The following is a 20,645-nucleotide window of genomic DNA, read 5'->3' on the forward strand; positions in this document are numbered from 1 at the left end:
TAGGTAGAAGTAGGTCAAGTGATTTTACGATAAAGCCACAGTTCTTTCACTCTTGCATAGAGTAAGAGCAAGCACAGTAGATGATTTCTTATTTTTTAAATGTTTAGCATGTGCAATTATAGTTATGCTCATAAATTAACTTGCAGTTAATGCATAATGCCATCTAGTGGAAAAATCAACAAGTATAGATGCAACAAGTCTGTCTAGGTATCTCATGCCATATGAATCTAATTAGTGTTGCAACCACTTGACAGTTTTAATACTGAATTAAATTTAAATCAAAAGAACTATAACTTAATTTTTAAAGATCTTCACAAAATTTGAGTATCTTCCAAACATATTTTATCCTCAAAGATATGCAAAACAATCTCAGTGAACTTGTATTTATGATTGTAGGATATGAAACAGATCTTGGAATGCTCTTAATTTTCTTTCCTAATTAGATTTTATTTAGAATTGAATTTTTTGGTCAAGAGAATTACACACACTTCAAGCAGATAAAGGAGACAACACAAACAAGTTTACTGCTACATCAGCCAGAACAACTTGAAGAGTTTCAGAATTAATGATCTTCATCTTTATAACTGTGAGGTCACTCTTTTATGCCCATGGATAAAAAAAGGAAACAGTGAAAAAAGAGCCTAAAAATCAGTTATATAAGGTAAAGGAAACAAGCTTGTAACAAAATTTAGAATAGAATAAAGGGGCTAAAGAGTCCACCTCTATCAGGTAAGTAATATACTTCATTAACAGCTGTGAAATCAACAGGAAAATAATAATCCAAGAGGACTAAGTCATCAGAATTTTATCCTTCATAAGAGCATAGCACTTGCCATTTATTGGTGAATTAACCCGCTCTTAGGCCTGAATTAGCACTGTCTCTAAGCCTCTGCACGTTTTGTGTCAGCCTATTTTGATATTACTTAATTTATCGTTTACTAGGTAAAACCTTACAGTTACATACCCCCTAATGTTTATATTGGTCGAATCATACAGGTGTGCACCTGAAGGACCCTACGGAGATCATTTAGTTCAACTCTCTTCTCTGAGAAGGACTATAAGCACCACTATACCTGGTCAGCTTTTTTACTGTGGCTTTTTTGCTAGCTGAATTTAGAAATCCTTCAAGGGGGCAGATTCCACCACCTCTCTCAGTAACCTCTTCTGGTGCTGCACTAACATCACAGTGAAGAATATTTTCCTAATGTCCTGTCTGAACCTCTAAAGACACAAGTTTGTGACCACTGGCTCCAGCTATCCATTCTTATGATGCTGCTTATTTTTCCTCTTCAGTTTTTAAAAGGGAAAAAGAACAAGCAATTCTATTGAAGAAGTAAACCAGATTTTCTACAGAAGAATAATGGAAAAAAAAGTATCTCATGGTCATGAACTGACTGTTTGTGTCACAATTCTCATTCACCATGCAAAGCTCAAATAAATGAGCCAAGATAGTGCTGATGCAAAGCAAAGTTGGGGAAGTGTAAGTTAAGAGCCAAGAAGCAAAAGGCCAGATCTATTTCATAAGTAAACAACTATACTCAAGCACTAATACCCTCTGACAAGTATTGCCTGATGGAAAAAGTGCTTCTGACTGCTCTAAGAGCAGAAAACTGGGCTCCTCTTGTGCATGAAATGTGTGGTGGGCCTGTAAGAATATTTTGGCTGGAACAGACACAGCGAGGCCTTTATCTCCCTCACATGTTTGTGCTATAAATATTAGCCTACTTATCAAAAGTCCAGTTAATTAAAAACAACATCACCTTACCCCCTTGCATCTTTATCTCACCTTCATCTGAACACCTGCTGACATGGATGGCATGGGGTATGGATGTGGACAAGGCACAGATGCTCTACTACAATTCTAGACTTGAACTACCAAAACCCATAACCAAGCTCTGACAACAGCTGCTTCAGTTCTAGCAGTTCAGATCATTGACTGATAACAACCACCATGAGCAACACAGAAGAACATATATCTGCCTGAAATGCCAGGCAGAACTGTTGAGCCTCATACGCTGAGCAGGGACGCCAGGTAAATGCACTCCTGAGCAGGACTGCCCTACAGCCTTTTCCTGAATTTCCTGTACTTACAGCATACTGCCACCCTTAAGTGTCTGTTCAGGAGCCCCACCTACTAAATTCAGCTTGCCAGCCCAATCTATGATTCACCAACCAGCAGGGCAAGGTACAGTGCTGGTACACAGCATTATCAAGACAGCAATTAAATATTTCTTTGTAAGCAATGAGTTGAGTCTCAAAGAAAGAATTACTTGTGTAGAACTTACTGAAGTGAAACTGAGGTGATTCTGGGAACTGAAATAAAAATCCAAGTTGAGTGCTCTTGCTTTTTTTCTGACCGCTGCAGAATTTCAAACTTTACAGAAAGAAATTATTTTCCTTGTGACACAAAAAAAAATCCTATCTGACCCAAATACAACTCATAGTTGAAGCAACCTGAAAATTTTATGATGCATCTCCTGCTAACAAATTATACATGGAGATCCTAAATATGACAAAACCCAGACATATGAAATGAAGGCACTTTGGCACAAAGAGAAGACAAAGTCTATAGATAGTTTTTTTAACTAAACCAACAGGTAAAAAAAGCAGGCACTTTTGGACACATTAATCCTTCCTCAAGTCATGAAGACTGTACACCTAGCTACACTTTCTGAGCTTGTTAATTGGAAATGAACTGCATCAGTTGGTTTAATAAAAAATACTACTTCTTTTTACAGATCTTGCCTCAGTTTGCTTAAATTTCTAAGTACAACTACACCTGATTTGTATAGTCCAGTGACAACTGTGATAGTCAACGGATAACATAAAACAAATCCCAGTATATAAACTTTATCAGTAAAATAAAACCTCTTAAAATACACATTTTTTAATAAAACAATGTTAAAATTAAGTAAAACTTCTGTGGCTATTGAAGCATCCCTGCACCCCAATATTGCAAATATGTGTAGTCTTGATGGTACAGAGAAAGCTGTCTGCACTACTATGTGATTTTCTGTCCCTTGATTACTTTTAGGCACTATCAACAGCTTTAGAGAAAATCTGAAAGAGGCAGAAATTGAATTTTATCATAATCTGATTAAATTACATGACTGACATCTCCCTCTTCCTTTTTGGTTACAGGACAATTTTATTGCAGCAGAGGTTCAAAATTTCACTGACATAAACATCAATTGCCTTTAATTTTCCATTTTACTGGTTGCTTCAAAAGACATTCTTAGGTGAAGTGTGTTTAACACTCTTCATTCTACAGAGAAAAGTGCTTCTTCAGTTTCCTAAAGATGCTCTTTTTCATTGTAAAATTAGTAAATGCTAATAGCCACGCACAACTCTCTATCACTGCTAAATGTAATATAAATGTTTTAGTAGGCTTATTAACCAACTACCCTCTGCATCTTATACAAATCCAGATCAGACAGTATTCACTATGGATAGATAAATGTCAATGTTCACAGCGTATTTCATCGTGCTACATCAAATAGAGATGTGTTGCTTTTGCTACTGCTGCACACAGAGAAAGCTTTAGCTGTAATACAGTAGAAACTTCTGGGTTTGAATTCCACAAAAAAAATGGCTCCCATTTCTTCTTACAAGAAGACTACAATGAAATACAAGATTTACTCTCTTAAATTTACAAAAGGGATTGTCCCTGTCTCCTATTTTTTCCCATTGCCCACTGAAATTTTTACCTAAGAGGATAAGAAGCAATGAATATATCATGAGAATAAAGGATGCAGAAACCTATGAAAACTGCTCTATATGTTGTTGACATTATTTTTGCCTAACCCATTATTTTTGCCTCTTCCAAAAACTAGTATCTGGAGAATTTAATGATTTTACCTACAGCATCTCCCATTAAAATGAAGTATTCAAAGCCAAATTGCATGCCAGGAAAATAATTCTATTTCCTCCAGCAAAAAAAGCAGAAGCAAACCCAAACAATCTAAAAACATTAAGTGGGTAACAGATTCCACTATGTCCACCAGAACCTATAAGAGTTAAATTATATAAAGGGTCAAATATCTTCTTGAGCAGATGTAAAAAAAACCCCACCAAACTGGCACACTATGGAATGAGTATAGTTTCCTGGTTATGAAGAATATGTTTTGTAAAATATTCATTTTGGCTGCGGCTATCATTCTTTTTTCAAACACTTTCTATAATCATCCTAGCTAAATACTCAAGTGGGAATGTGCAGAACCCTAGTTACAATTCACTTGGCATAAGGGTAAAATACTCTTTTCCAACTCACTAAACAATGTGGATTAGCTATTCCAAACAACACATAAATATTAACATATCATACAGTTTACCAAACAACTCGCAGCAAAAGTGAGCTGTGGAGTACTTACTTACCAGTAGTGTAGAAGCAATATAAACATTATTGCTATAGATTAGTGAAAAGGTTATTCTCTCTAATACTTATTCATGGTCTTTTGATAAAAGATAAACATACAGCAAGATTAAAAAAAAAGAAATTACTCTTTTGCTGATGACACTAATTGCCAAGGAATAAGATATTAACCAAATCACAAATTAGAGTTTAAAATACCGGAAGAGAAAATAGATGTGAGTTGGATGCTATAAAACCTATTAAATTTATTTTCTGACTAGTCCCTTTTTTCATTAAAGCCTTACCTTCAAGGCAGTGATTATGACTTTTAAATTTTTTTTTAATGTGTAAGGTTAAATTTATAAACTATAAATATTTCATAAATGCAAAAGTCTAACCTGAGTAGGAAACAAATGTCTATCTACCTTTGTATACAGCCTTCTTCACAAAACTTAGGTCTGACATGGTGGGAAAAGGCTTTGGTAGACAGCTGCATCAGGAGAAATGGGCACTGGCTCAGCAATAGGAAAAGTGATCCAATCTGTATATAATATAAAGAATGTTTTGTGATTTTTGTAGTTCATTCATCTCATGGTTAATCATATAAACTTAATGGAAAACTGGTTATAATTTTTGCAAAGATATGGGAGAAAACATGAAGTTATGCAAATACATTGGAAGCATCTAGTCATTAAGATGCTTTTTGATAGGAATTATCATCAAGTCATTGGATAAGTTTATCATAAAATTATATTGACTTTTGCTTCCTAGGAATTTCCTAGCTTTCTTTTTTTGTTTTCTTTGATGCATGTATTAAACCTCAGCTGCTTAACTAATGCCATCTATTAGGCTATGGTTAGAGTCTCACTGGAAGAAACAAGACCTTTGCACAGAGCTTGGGAAGGCAGCAGGGGAAGCAGAAAAAAAAAAAAGAAAAAAAAGAGGAAGATTAATATTTAAATAGCAGGTTGCTACCTTTTTAAAATTCAATTAATTTTCCCTTCTATTCATCTTTAATATTTGTGAGTATAATTAATGAAATAAAGCCACTGTCAAATAAGTCAGTTTTACAGTTACATAAAAACTGGAAACAAAATGTCTTCTGTGATATAAAGAAATAACATTGGAATAGAAGCCTGTAGTCTTGCACGGCTGCATAATGTTTCTCTGAACAAAATAGTAAGTTGAGTTTTTGTGGGTAAATCTTTACTTCCCCATATTTACTTAGCAATTTAACCGAAATTAAAAACAGGTTTTTAAATAGTTTCAAGATGGAAAATGCTCACTGTGAAGAATCTTTTTCAAGATCTTCTCCTCACTTCAGGATGACAAATTTTGCATTCTGTGTTTTTATTCTTCCTTTGTTATCACAATGGAATTTATTAATGCTTGTGGCTCTTGCTAGCTTTGGCATTTTTTGCAAATATGATGCTCCAACAACATCATATAAAGGAAGAGTAGGTGCTTACGTGAGGTGTCATCAATTACTTACCAAGGTCACCACATGCCGTATTCTCTGGGAATCATATTATAGACACTCTTTCATGGCCTGAAGGAAAAGATACTGAATTATCATATGCTTTTTTCAAAATAACATTCTGATTATTTTTGACCCAAGTTAATATTCAGTCTAAAAATGCCAAGAAGAGAGATGATTTCAATTTAAACTCTATTGAATCCAGTGCAAGAGAAAAACAGTATATGACCTACATACATTGGATAATAATTTAAGCATGCTCTGCAGTTTAAAAATTAATGTAGCATTGTTGTATTAACATCATCATTATTGTTTTATTTTAAATTAATAGGATGACTAATACTAGGCCAAGAGATATCTAGACCAAGTTAAAAGAACCTGGTGTATAATTTCTCATCCTGTTGACCACTGAACACACTGTGGGACTACAGGTTATCTACAAAACAACAGCAAAATACCTATCTGCCTCCACCTACGTGTCATCAAGTAAACCAGTAAACAAGAAGAAAAGAAAGTTAAAAAACATCCTACAAAATGTAGCCTAATTTGTATTTGTTTGTAAAAGAAAACTATGGGAGCCAATATTGCACAAGATGGTCAAGGGACTATTTAAAGAAAAGATTAGGTTCATGAAAAAAGGCTGTGAAATACAGAATCTAGAGGTTTCCATCACTAAAGACACTTGTTTAATCAATTAATTTCAGCAGAGGACATGTGTCTAAATGTCAAGGAACAATCTGAAGTATCTTACCATCTCATCCACACCACAGGCACAAAATGGTAGCTGTAGTGCAAACCATCAGAGCATTTAAACAGCATAAACACTTATTCGAAGGTGTTGCCTTTAGGAATATCAGGATAAATCAGTCTCAGACTTCAGTCCTAGAGGAGTAACACTGAAGATTATCTATAGAGATGGCCTTTACAGAACTGATGTCTGCCTGTCCATTTAGAATTGGACTGGTACTTGGTTTTGTTTCAGCTGTCTCCTGTAAAACTGCATGGGGATGCCATTACCTCCTGCTGTAACTCCATAAAAGGCATACTGATGAAAGTAAGAAGTGAGCATTTTCTTTTGAGTATCAGGCATGAGATGTCAACACATGAAACTAATAAACCATCATCCTGGCTTACACTAGCACTCCCTGATACTGCAATACAATGCCAGTGACAAATAAAATATTCTGATACCAGAAAGACACTTATGTGTATAGAATGCATACAAAAAGCAACCCTGCAAATAAAATGGTGAATGGTGACAATCATTAGCTTACTCTTATGCCTTTAAACATACTAAAAAATAATCACTGGCCAACTGACCAACTGTTTCCACATATGAAGAGTGCTCTTAAATTAAGTGTAGCACTTAAGATAATGGTCAATATGGAACACTGACTAGTTAACATCAACGAAAACAAGGAAACTTCCTTCTCAGGAGTCTCTGAGTACACCACTGTGTTCTGCTAATTCAGGTGACAACATTCCAGTCAACAGCACTAAAAAGAAAAGGAAAAACAGAAAGTCCAGAATAGATGGCTGCTCTCATTTTTAGAATGACAAATGAACATGTAACGCGAACATATCCAACTTTGTTTACAATGAAAACTGATTTATTTCAACTCCACATAGACTGAAGAGGAATAAAAAATATTCTGCAATCATATAGTGACCAGTATCTCACCGACAGACCAGGACCTGTTTTACCATTGACACCCACTGGTTTTACTTTGACTCTACATGATGCAACAGCACTGCATTCTTTCTGCCTTTTTGCACCATGCTACTCTCTCATCCTGTAACAGTTGCTCACGGTAGTACGGCAATAATGTTTCAGTGAAACAAGGGCACTGTAATTTAGGAAAGCTGGCCAATTTAGTGGTAAGAGATTGCTTATTCCCACAGGAAAATGCCTACCTTGTAAAAGAATAAACAATGGACCTAATCCAATTTTTGGCAAATATAATTGAAGTTCTTTCTCTGACATTGCTTAGAGTTAGAGTGAGTCTGGAGGAAGAATCTCATATCTAATATTTTTCATTTATTCAATAGAAGGGAGGAAGAAGGGAAGAAAGAAAGAAAAGAAAAACCACAGCAAAACCAGACCACAGACAATTCAGATGAAGAAAAACAAGAGTTCATTGTTGTTGGTTGCTGTGGTGCTAGATACTTCCACACTGTTTAGAATACCTTTCTCTGGAAGTCAAAATATTATGGAAATTACAAGCTATTCCAGCTGGAAACAAAGTTCCGAGAGTGTTTATTAATCTTGCAGCAGGTACAGAATGGCATCAGTCTATTTAGAATGAACACAGAGATGTGGTTCTTTTTTTTTTTTTTCAGATTGATTTTGGCTTCCCCTTATTCATATCCATCTAAGGGAGGTTTTAGGGGCCAAGAAATAAAATCACGAAATAATATAGCTATTAGGGTCAGGTCTTTTTCTCTTCATTGACTTTGTTGTCTACAGGCTTCCTACACAAGAAGTCCAACAGGGCTGGAAAATAGGATCCATGTCTGTAAAACCCTAGCCATACATCTTTATCCAGTGAAATAGACTTTGAGAGAAAGAGGTGTCATGAGAAATATGAGGCAATGCTGGAAAGCAGCTTCCAGTTGTTATGATATGGCAATCCTTCTGCTTCTAACTTAGGAGCTAGCTTATATAAATAATGGTCTGATCTGAAAGGCCCTTCATTGTGGATCTGCTTAATGTTTTGAATTTGCATTTGCTAAATGCAGAGTATATCTCTTCTCATGAGGCCATGTTTGAAAGCACTGAAGACAGTCATTTAAAAGAAACTGTAATACTCTTTGCAAGCCTCATATTCTTTGCTGTAGCCTGAACACTACAGCATTTCTACAAATAGAGACAGCTGCAGCCCCTGACAGACACAGTTTTATATAAGAACAGCAACTGAGATCAACTTAAAAAAAACAAGGAACATATTAAAAGTTTAAAACTTGTGTTTTGTTTTCCTAGTTCATGTTTTTCTCCAAATTATTTGGAAACCTACCCCTTTCACCTCATTTTAAAGAAATGGAGTTAGGAATCTCCAGGAACTTTCCTCTTGGGTTATTTCTGGAAGTTATAAAAATACCAAAATAGCTTTGATACACTTACAGAAAGGAGGTAGTGTCCAATAAGTCACTAGTTAATTTTTCATATATTCAAGGAATAAGAAATTTCCTACTGGAATGGATTAGATATGGACTTACCTCCCTAGAAGAGGAAGGATCCTGCAATAATTGCATTAGGGAGAGTTCTATTCATTGCAACAATTTCGAGGGACTCCTCATGACTTATACCGGATGCACTCTGCATGGGAGCGTGTCTCCACAAACTGACTCACCAAGGGTTTCTGTATCCCTCCCAGGCCCTGAAAAGTGATTTGGTCGCAATCTCTTATTTCTGACCAGGTTACAAAACCGGTTCTACTCATTTAAGGATTCTCACTTTAAAAACACATGTTAAGTCATAGAGAGATATGAAAATGTATTATTTATGGCAAGTAACAAAAGGTAAGTCTTTTCTACTTTTCATTCATCTCTCACATGCATGCACGTACAGATCATCTCTCATATCTCGCAGGTAAACTGATACCTTATAATCTGAGTTTATAAGATAAAAAGCTTAATAAACAGCCCATAAATAAAATAACCATATTTGTTTTAAGGAGTTACTAGTTTTCAACCCCTCCCAACTCAGTCCAAACTCAAAACCCAACACTTTCCTCAAAAGAACTCGTGTTAGCTTATGCACCAGAACCTCTTTTAACATCAAAAAGGCAATTTGTAATTTAGTATCCATCACATAAGGGAAAAAAAAATATATTCAGCATTGCTTAAAGTCATATTAATGCTGATCCAACTAGAAGACCAAGAGCTCTGGGATCATAAAGCAGGCTAAGATAGCTAAGGGTAAAGATGAAATTTAGGTGAGAGGCACGAAGACTTCAAAAACATTTAATACAGTACGGCAGACTATACACAAAGAAATCATAAGATTAGATAAAAAGCAAACACCAATCATCACACAACAGCCATCTCCATTCTACAAGGTTGCTAGAATGCCAATCGGTTTGTAAAACCGTCTGTTATGTCACTTACCTTAACATTTGCTTGTATTTACTTTTTCACATAATGCTTTGAAATACAGCTGAAAAGATTTTGAAGATTAGCCTACATCGAAAAGAAGCATTTTTAAAAATTAAGACATTTTGGTAGTAATGTGTCACTAACCATTACCAAATCGCTATTACTAAATTACTGCAAAACTTTTTTTAAGGCTGACATCCGCAAGATTCAGTCAATTTATAAAACCATGTCCCTATGCTAGCATAAATATTAATTTTCTGCTGACTTTTCTATATACCCCAAATCTGCTAATTTCTTAAAAGAGAAAGGCAATCTGGTTTTCATATAATTTAAATGTGGATTATATCCATACGTATCAGCTGAGGACCCGGGCTGCAATGTCTAATTGTCTTCTGATATTATCCTAGACTCAAAACACAATGCAGTTTCAAAATTTATCTGCATGCTAGTAAGCATGCAACTGGGAGACTGTGCTAACACAGAAAATGCTTTTGTTTATTTGCACTTCTCTTCGAAGTCATTAGAAAGCAGTGGAGAAGAAGAAGGCAGCTCTGGCACAGATCAGTAAAATTTTCCATCTTTTTTTTACATTTCTGTTCTCCTAAGGTTTTAGTTTTTCCCCTATGTTCTGCAGCCCTAGGAACAGAAGGTGAGCGAATCAAGAACGGCCTTGAATGCCAGCAAGTCTCCAGCTCTAATCCCATGCTTCAGCATGAGACTGCTGTATGTTTTAGGACAGTTTTTAGGGTAATATTGGTAAAACCAACTGTCAGTGTAACCAGTCAGTGCTGGGAGGTCCGAGAGGTGCGTTTGTGTGGTGTTTCGGCCCTGATCCTGAAGGAGGGCTATGGCGGATGGGGAATGAGGAAATCCCCCAGCGGAGTGCTGGCTCTTCACCTGTGCGAGGGGAGGCGAAGCAGACGGGGACTTGTTCCACCGGGCCAGCACCCGCAGCCCTCGGGAGCGGCGTGAGGCGTTCGCCTCTCGCTCTGCTGCGGAAGGGCTCCGCGTTTGGGCGGTCACTGGACAACTCTTGCCCCTGAGAGCCGGAGGCAGAGCCCGCCACGGTGAGGGCAGGCTGACGCGTCTGCGGCTGCCCTCGGCCGGCCCCAGGGACGCACCTTAAACCCAAGGTCCTGCCGCCCCTCCCGCGGGTGCCTGGGGGCTCTCGGGGCCGGGGAGCCCGAGGGCGACTCAGCAGAGCCCTTCCCGCCGCCCCTCCGGCCCCCTCACCGGCCGCTCCGCACGGGGGCGAGCTGCCGCCCGGCTCCCGCTGCCGCCCCCGCCCCGCCGCGGAGCCGGACGCCGCTCCCGCCGCCGCCCGGGGTGCTCCCCGGGGCGGGGAGGGGAAGGGCAGCGCGGGGAGGCGGCACCGCTCTCCCACCTGCCCCCCCCGCCTCCGCCGCCGGCGAGGTGAGTGATGAGGCGGCCGCGGGGAGCAGCCGGAGGAGTTTGTTTGCTGCCTGTCCCCGTCTCCCTGATGCTCTGAGCCGGAGTCTCCTCCTCCCCCCGGGCTCGCACCCGGGCTGGATGCTCCGCTCGCTCCTCGCTTCGCTGCCACAGTCGCCAGCTGCTTCCCGCCGCCCCGCAAGAAATGGAGCCGTCCGCTGCCCCCCTGGACACCACTCCGGACCCCGCCATCGTGCAGCCCCCCGGGGCCAGCCCGCCGGTGCCCCCCCGGGAGCAGCAGCAGGAGCAGCTGCGGATCGGGGAGAGCGGGCAGTTCAGCGAGGGGCTGGAGGACAGAGGTGAGCACCCGCCCGTCTCTCACCCCGCGCCCGCCGCCCTCCTCCTCTGTGGCGTGCCCCATCACCTGCCCGCCGTCCCGAGGCGCCTAACACCCACCCCCGACACCTTGTCCCTGCGGCACCCTCCCGCCTCGCTCCCCCGGGGCCGTGCCCTCCTCCTCACGCCGCCACAGCGGCCCTTCCCGCCCCCTCATCGCCAGCCCCACATCGGCTCCTTGCCCTCCCGGCTGCCCGCATCAGCCGCTCGCCGCCGCGCTCCTCAGCGCCCCGGTCTCCCCCGACCCCCTTGCGCTTCCCTCGCTCCCCCGAGCCCGGCCGCAGCCCCGGCCTCCCCCGGTGTGAGGGCCTGCAGGCCCCGGCCCCGCTCCCGCCCTACCCCGGCTCCGCGCCCCCGGCCGCCTCCCCTCAGCCCGCCGCTGGCACTCGCTTAACGTTCCCTTCCCCCCCCGCCGCCTCCCCGCACCGCCCTCGAAGCTTTTCCCCTTTTTAGTTCTCTTGCGAGCACCCCGCGACAGCTTCAAAATATTTTTATAAACTCTATTCGTGGCTGTTCCCACCTCGCCCGAAAACTTGCCTGCCTGATGGGGGAGCGGGTGCCAGCGGGCGGCGGCGGCACATGGCGCCGCTCCCGCTCCACAGGCGAGGGGGAGAGCCCGGGCCGAGGGGCGCAGGTGGCGGCGGGGCCGGCGGCTCCCGGGGGGCCGGCAGTGCCAGGCACTGCCGGAGGTTTTCTCGCCGCTGAGGAGAGGGAGGCTGCTGAGGTTACCTGCCGGCGGGGCTTGTGGCAGCCGCCTTCCGAGCAGGGGTACAACGGGGCGTTTCTGTGGTGGTCCCAGGCTGGGTGGCCGAGTCAGGGCGCTTACCCTGCTCCTGGTCCCCCTTCCCCTACCGTAGAACGCACTTCTGCGTAACTCGTTTTTTATTATTTGCCTAAATATCTGACCAGGGTTGGAAAGCTGTCTGCTTCTAAACCGCGTTACTCTTTAATGCGAAGCACACCTATTTCGGGCATCTGTTAATGCTGTGTGAGGCACTCGCTGACCTGCTGCCCATAAAGGCAGCTGCCATTTTAACCCTCCCCATTGCCCTGGCCTCCACAATGCCTCCAGGCTCCTCTTCCACACAGTTTGTCTCCATTTTTTATTTCATGTATAGGCTTTTCTTAGCCTCTCTGTTGCCATTTCTACCTTTCTCTTCTTGCTTCAGCATCTCAGTCCCTTTTGTGTCCTCCCACCCTACACATAACCCCTGTATGGTCTGTTCTTTCCCCAACTTTCCAAACGCCTCTGCCTGCTCACAAATCCTAGACACAAAGTAGAGAAGGGGAAGAGCAGTCACCATCTTCCTTGACATGTTTCAGTCATGTTGGGGCAGGGGACAGCCCTTTTTCCAGGGGTACCCTCGCTGTCACCACCAATGACAGAGGACAGACATTGTGACTGAGGGCAGTTTGAGGCTTTAGTTCTGTTTTCAATAACAGGAATCACGAATTTTGATTATGGTTCAAACATGGAAGTTTGATTACAGACATTTTTAATTTGTGCCCAGTATGACAGAGCGAAAGATCAAAGGTAGCCCTTTTGGCACTAAGGGTAATTCCAAAAAGAGTATCTGTTGTAACCTTATCTCTTTCTAGGAGGGAGATGTGACTAAAGCTGCTGATTTTATTCTTTTTTCTGCCTTCACACTCTTTCTATGGCCCTTGCAATAGCTTTCTTTTAGCCTTTCCTACAGTCACTGATTCCATCTACCAGGATATTTCCAGTCATTGTAGAGGAAAATCTGGTATGCTTTTTACAGGTTGTCCCCGTTGAAATTGTTACAGTCTGTCCTTTTAGATTGTACTTTTTCTTATGATCCTTTCCAATGAATCATAGCAGATCCAGTTATAGAGATGATACTTCCATGTTTGCTAAAAATAAAACCTAACCCTAAATTTTGGAACAAGATATTTGCTCCTTAAGAACCAGATCCAAAATCAGTGATAATTTTGTGGATGAGGTCCTTAAATTAACATCTTAGGTGAACAATTTTTCTATTAGCCTTATCTCTTCTACAAATTCTAACTTGACATTTTAAAATGATCCCTTAGCCAAATAGAAAAGTACTTCTGGTAAGTCAGCATATGGTAAAGAATATCCTAGAATCACTTCACAAATATGCCAAGCTTGTGTTCTGCAACTGTTAGGCAGGTTTTTTCTCCTTCTGATTTTTTTATGGGAAGAAAATCTGTTAATGTATGAAGGTACTGAAAGATAAAGTAAAAATCCAGTGCATTTAGCCAGCTCATCCTATTTCCTTTACCTTAAGGATATCTATGTGTTAAATAAATTAATAGCAATCAAATTACTCAGTATGTTAATTTCAGGGCGGAGGAATTTTATTGGTAGATACTGGCTTTTTATTTTTGTAGCAATGCAGGTCATAACTGAAAGATTATCTTTCAGTCTCCTGTGGATGCTTAAAGCTTGTTTTCTTATAGTCAGTGGAAAAAAATATGGAGGTTTACCTTGTGAATTGTGTTGTTGCGTGTAAATTAATGAGCTGTTGTTGCTTCTAAATAATTTTCATGCTATGGGCTTGGTAGTCATGTGAATGAGTTTGTATTTTTGTGTGCTGTCCCCTAGGACACTGGTAAGAATATATGATCATTCTCAGGGATGAACACTGTAAATCCAGAAAATTTATTTGAATTATTTTAGGAAGGAAGGGATCACATCTCTGACAGCTAGAATATGCCAGCCATTTTGAGAGAGAGAGAGAGAAAGACACACACACGGCAGGAGTGGTTCAGTTTTAGAAGGACTGCCGTCTCTGTCATACTGGACACGTGTTTGACATGTGAATAGTAATCAGTGCTGCATTAGCTGTGGGGCTTATTATTAATTTCTCAGTTTAATTAGGATATATGATTTGTAAGTATCAGCTATGTATGTTGGACTTCCCAGGTAATAGTGAGCTGTAGCCATGAGTTGCAGGATGTTGTTATAGAAAGAAGCAGGTGAGGATGTCAGTCATTCTGATCTATGTTTATTTGAAGTTTGAAATATTGAGAAACAAAATTTTCTGAGAAAATCTACTTTGCTTTACATTCCAACACAATTTGGGCTGTAATTTAAAATCCTTCGTGTGGGGAGGGGACAGGAGGGGCAAACACACACAACATGAGAAGATGTGTTTTCTCTATGGTTATATTAGTAGAAATCTCTCCTATATTGCAAGATGTACTTTTGAATTACCTCATATCAGACAGCAATTAAACTGTGCATCATAATATGTAGTGGCAGAAGATAGGCCAAACATTGGAAAAAAAAAAATTCTTCACACAAATGAAATTGGGCTATATGAGAAATAGCTATGCAGTACTGTCAGGAAAATGCTCAAACCTTTCAGAGCTGTCATCTGCTAGTTTTCAGATACTAAACAGACAAAGAACACACATAATAAGAATCACCTCATTTCAATATGGGGCCTAGTATTTCTTCAGCCTGCAAGTTTGCAAATTCTTTTCCATTCATAAAGAGGGGAGTGTGTAGCACAAAGTTGAGGTAATATTTTAAATTTTCTTAAAACACAGTACAAGCATGAAATTCTCACAGTGGCTTTTTGAACTACCATAAAGAAACTCTCTCTGCTTTATTGTAATTGAGGTGAAAAAAGCATAAAGAATTTTTCAAGGCAGTGTGAATCCCACCAATTACGCTAGGATTAAAACCAGTAATTTTGACAGACTTCAGCTGGCAGAATAAAATCTGGTGGCTCTAATTGTTACCACCCCTGGATGCCTGCCCCTGTGCTGACACATTGCTGCCCCTGAGGCAGAGATGTCTGATTCACTTCTGAATTGATTCCAAAACCACTGCAGTTTTCAGCCAGTATATTATAGTCAGTTGAAATTAATACGTGTTAACATTAATAAACTTGGTTAAACAGGGTGTGGATTCAGGAGTATACTGATACCCAGAGCAGGTGCCCCTGCCTTGAAAGCAGCAATAGCCATCGGAAGGAAAACTGGGGAAGGTGAGGTAACAGCTTCAGCTGTTATGTTTTAATCTGCTGCTGAGGCTGCCAGAGCCCCTGTTCTCAACCCTTTGTCTAAGATACTGAAGTAGCTGATGGCCAGCTACTGAAAGGTTGTGCTGTTAAACGAGTGCCCCAGTTCATTGCATTCAGTGCAAGCAAGTCCCTCTGAAAAGTGTTCATCATCTAAGAGGAACCATCCACATTTTCTAGAGTAATTTATTAAGAAAAATCTCTCCAGTTAAGCAGATTTGAGCTGGAACTTGCTGGTGAAAAAGAATGTATGTTTCAAATTAGATGAACGTACTAAGCACAAAAGAATCTGGATACAGAAGGCAAATATGTTAAAATCTGAATACATTTTAAAAGTGGCTTAAGACTCAGACTAGAGAATGAAAACCAAAGCATGTTGTTATTTCCTTTATTTTTTCAACCTGAATTATTGTCTGTGATTTAAGATGAGTGGACAAAAGACTTTCACAAATTGAAAGCATCGAAAAAGAAAGCAATCCCATTCGCTTGTGTTCAACAGACTTCTATCCTGATTGCAATAAGGACAGTTCTAGAGGGGGATGTGTTCTTGCCTCACATGAAAGACATTATGCTTCAGGAGTTTTTTTCAGCTGTTGCTAGCTTTGATTCTAAAGTATGCCTGCTTCTGCTTCGATGCTCAATATGTGCAGTATATTCCTGTGCATTGGCAGGTTGTTTCACAGAGACTGGTGAGCACGAGTTTTTCTCCTGTTAATTATGTTCAGCATCCTGAAGTTCTGAAATGAGTTTTGATCGGAGTGAGTACAGGTCTGAGTTCTTTCTTGTGTGCAGAAAATATAAGTGATGTGAATTTCAGTAACTGCCCTACTATTGCAGTGCTCTTTTAAGTGACTGATGTGTGGGTCTCTCTATGTGAAATCAAAACAACTTGTGTGTGCTCTCCTTGCTTACTCATGTTTCTGGTGGCTTCATTTACTTAACCTTAATAATGTGAGCAGGATTTGATTCTGTGTTGATTCTACATGTAATATAGAATGTAAATATGTGATCTAGGTCTGAACTAACACAGCTGTGTTTTTAAAAGGAGCAATGTATTGTTCATACCCTCTTTGCTTATTGCTTATCAGGTTTACTAGAAAGCAGTACAAGGCTAAAACCTCATGAAGCTCAAAGCTACAGAAAGAAGGCATTGTGGGTTTCCTGGGTCTCCATTATTGTCACACTGGCTCTTGCAGTGGCTGCTTTCAGTGAGTATTGGGAATATTTTAAATCTTCACACTTCTCTTCCTTTTTACTTTTCTTTTGGGCTCTCAATTTCTCTCTTTGTGGAAGCTTTCTCATGTTTTTTCTTCACAACTGCTAAAGCGGTTTCTCTCTAGACTGCCTGTGTCTGCATGGTGCTTATAAATTAGTAAAACTGTTAGTTTTTTTCTGCAGAGGATAGGGTTGTTGAAGGTCGGAGGAAGAAACAGGAGATGTTGATTCCTGCTAGCATTTATGCATATGGAACTGTTCATTTTACGGAATAGTGTAAAAATCATTATGCAGTGGATTGCCTTTAACCGAAGAGGTCAGATATGACAAGTCTTAATCCACCTGGGATTTGTAGTGGGAAGGCTATAATAAAGAATAGTGAGTTGTAAGGGAGAAATATATAATTTATCTGTATTACACTGACAGATACCCTAACACAATGCTAATCTGGAGCAGAAATACCAGTTTATTTTTAAGCCAGTGTTTAAGTTCCAAGACATTTGTCTAGTTTACCTTTACACAAAGAATTTGAAAAAAAACCCCAAACCACTAGTATATGGAAAAAATGAAATATATTTCTTTAATTTCAGAACAGGAAAAAAGGCTACCTTGTGTAAATAAAGATATATTTTAGTTCAATGCAAACTTGTAAAATACCAGCTTCCTATCTTGGTCAATCAACACTGCGTTATTGTAAGGACAAAAAGAAATGTGAAATCTGGAACAAAATATTTGCAATGGCACATTCCCTGTTTAAAAGAAAGAAAAACCAGAAGTGACTGGATTTACGTGTTTATATAAACAAAAGGAAAGCTCTGTCTAGGAAACAAAGCATCTAACATGTCTCAAAACATCATTCTTCAGTTTGATAAAGACAGACTTGCTTTTTTTTTTTTTTTTGAAGCTGCAGCAGCATGTGTTTTATTATTCTAATCTGCAGTGTACGACCTGCTGCTGGAAGTTGGTGTCAGCTCCCAGGAGAGATTATTAGAATCTGACCAAATGGTCTCTGAAAACTCAACATACATTACTTGGAGTGATTTATATAGAAACACAGGTATAATAACTTGATTCAAAAAAGAGAAAAGAGGAGGAACATTTAAAAGCAGAATCTAACACTGTGAAGAATTTGAATGTTAACAAGAAGGCAGGACATCTGAGTTTCTATTTTGTTCTGCTTCATAAAAATGCATAGTCTGTCTTTGCTACTGAGGCAACATGAAAGTAAGTCTATGATATAGAATAATTTTGTTACCTATTAACAATATAATTTTAGGGAATATTGAGAAAGGGCTTCATTTTATTTTACCAGAGTTGCAAGACATAAATATAAAATAGATAACTAAATCATTCCATTTCTTTTAAAAGGGTCTTTTAAAAAACTTTTGAAGTTTAGTAAGGTTATTTGAAAGCTTTTATTTTCTGTTTTCCTTATTTGTGGCACTATGGCAGTATTTAGAAACCCTACCACAAAGCCAGCAGAGAAGGTAGTCCCTGCATGGATCTGCTGTGACTGCATACTCAGCTGGTGTGGCTGGGCATTGAACTACTGTTGAACTAGTAGTTAACTAGCTGTATGTCTTTGCAATGTATCTTTCGTCGTGGTTTGAAGGGGCTAAATTTACGAAGAATAGAAGAGGGAGCAGCACATATATACGTTTTAAATATGTTTAATAGACTGGTGATGGTTAACTTACATGCCACTACATCATTGCCAGGGCTTTTCATATGCTTGATATTAAAACTTTTTAATCTTTGCGGAAAATATATTCTTCTAGAACCACTTTGCTCCCACATGCAATTTCAGGAGTTCTGTTCAGTTTATCATTTCATATTGGCTGCTCTCTTCATTTATACTGTCCTTTTAGCAGGTTCCTCTAGCCAATCCATGAGTTGGGAGACATGCCAGGTGGCCAGAGTTTGCTACCTGCTTGATGTAAATGACTAGTTGTCACTTTGGGGTGTCTGACACTGCCAATTCTTTCCAAACACCTACTATTTAAAGCATCCTGTTTCTGTTTTACCTGTTGTCTGTAATGGTAAAGTGTTAGCAATACAGCCCTGATGTTCACTTTCAGTGAAAAATGGGGACCTGCTGTGTTAATTGGCAGGCTACACTGACTGTATTGTCACTACTCTTTCTGATTCTCCTATAAGTTCTTCCTGTAAAATTCTGTTTTATTCTCTTATGTGCTTCAAAATACTTTTTTGCAAGTGTATCTTATGGTGCTGCTTTTGCAGTACCAGTACCATACAGTAAAGATACTAGGTCAGGGAACATTATTAGGTAATTGTAGTTGAAGAAATGAAGGACATGGAGGGTAAGAAAAATACTAAGGGGAGTGATACCCATGTGCATGGTCTGTGTGGAGAGTGGGGAAGTGATTCAGGAGCCTCCTTTTCTAGCCAAGTGTTTGTAACTAGACTTCCTTTCCTTTTTTTGTGGTCTGCACCCTGCCTTCAGTGCTGCAGCTTGATCACCATCTTTAATTTCAAGACTAGTCTATTTGCTTCCGAAGCTATATTTTTCCACTATTGGAGAAAGGTAGAATGGTTTATCTTGACTGGTATGAGATGTTTTCTTTCAGTGGGATTATGATGATGCCACAGCTAAACTTTCACTTGGTAATATTGAAAGATTGATAAATTTTACATTCATCTGAATACATAGTTTCCTTATTAGGTAATAAGCTATGGCACATAAGATGTGAGATCATTGATCTGAACTCTTTGTGTTAGGCTTACTATTAAAAAGAACCTGTGTACAGTGTATTATAAAAGTGTATAAATTCAAATTATGGTATACCTATAGACCTGTCTTATATTTGCTACACAACAGGTGTATTCTCTCCGGGATGGGTTGTTTTGTGGCCTGAAATACTGGAATGCAGAAGATGAAATGCTGACATATACATCAAAACGTGTTTGGTCTCTTTAGGCTTGGAAATCTAGACTAGGCTGTGCTGGATATGGAGCAGGCTGGCTGTTTAAGGGAAAATGAAATAGTCATCTTTCATTCACTAATACTGAGAAGTAGCACTTAGACCATAAAATCAGCTTTTTCATTTAGCTGAAAGAAGAGATCTCTTACTATCAGGTACTTAATATACTGAATTTTACTACAGAAGTGCTGTACTTGTAAAAGACCATTTGGAAGCTTTGACTGCTGTCTCTAAGTACGGCTCCTGCACTCTGTGGTAATGGTTGTGGTCTCATTGGCTTTGGATGCTGTTGAAGGTGTGGCTTTCCAGCATATACTTGCACAAGGCTTCAGTAAAATCTTTATAGACTTAAATTTGTAAGATCCTTGAGGTCAGTGGAGCCCTATGGTATCGTCTTTAGTGACTGAAAGTTACGCTTGCTTAGAATCAGCTATGCATATTCTGACATTTGTGGTTTTGTGCAATACTTTTATGGTCGGATACTGAGAAATGTCTAAGGAATAAGTTCATTTCGCTTTTCATTTTGATGCTGTCTGAAATATGTATGCTTGTAGAGTTCCTGCAAAGATTGGATTTACATTTTTAGATACATATAGTCATAAAATGAGACTGGGCATAATAGAAATTTCTAAAATGAACAGTAATTTATTTCTCAGCATCCCAAGTAAGTACTGGAATAATAATTTTAATATTTGTTTCTGTTTTACAGTAATACAAGAAAAGAATGATAACATAATATGAATATCTTTTTTGCAGTATATATG

The 20,645-nt window shown here is 39.6% G+C and overlaps 2 protein-coding genes across 5 annotated transcripts in view; one reads left to right on the forward strand and one right to left on the reverse strand.

The window, feature by feature from the left end:
- ACMSD (aminocarboxymuconate semialdehyde decarboxylase) overlaps positions 1–11,242 on the reverse strand; it is a 48,705-nt gene extending 37,463 nt beyond the window's left edge. For all 3 annotated transcript variants that reach the window (XM_074910356.1, XM_074910354.1, XM_074910353.1), the window contains exons 1-4: positions 11,157–11,242; positions 9,936–10,007; positions 9,045–9,205; positions 5,844–5,900 (exon numbers count right to left, since the gene is read on the reverse strand). The gene's annotated coding sequence lies outside the window, so the exon portion shown is untranslated. The remainder of the gene's footprint in view (positions 1–5,843; positions 5,901–9,044; positions 9,206–9,935; positions 10,008–11,156) is intronic.
- Positions 11,243–11,248: 6 nt separating this feature from the next.
- The window catches only part of TMEM163 (transmembrane protein 163), a 104,173-nt gene continuing 94,776 nt past the window's right edge, over positions 11,249–20,645 (forward strand). Inside the window, exons 1-2 of one of the 2 annotated variants that reach the window (XM_074910357.1) lie at positions 11,256–11,671; positions 16,813–16,932. In XM_074910357.1, the coding sequence (XP_074766458.1) occupies positions 11,518–11,671; positions 16,813–16,932 (274 nt within the window). In that variant the 5' untranslated portion in view covers positions 11,256–11,517. Of the gene's footprint in view, positions 11,672–16,812; positions 16,933–20,645 lie in introns of both variants that reach the window. The other variant, XM_074910358.1, reaches the window with a different exon arrangement.

The sequence above is a fragment of the Athene noctua genome, chromosome 7, assembly GCF_965140245.1.
Source record: "Athene noctua chromosome 7, bAthNoc1.hap1.1, whole genome shotgun sequence".
Taxonomy (NCBI): domain Eukaryota; kingdom Metazoa; phylum Chordata; class Aves; order Strigiformes; family Strigidae; genus Athene; species Athene noctua.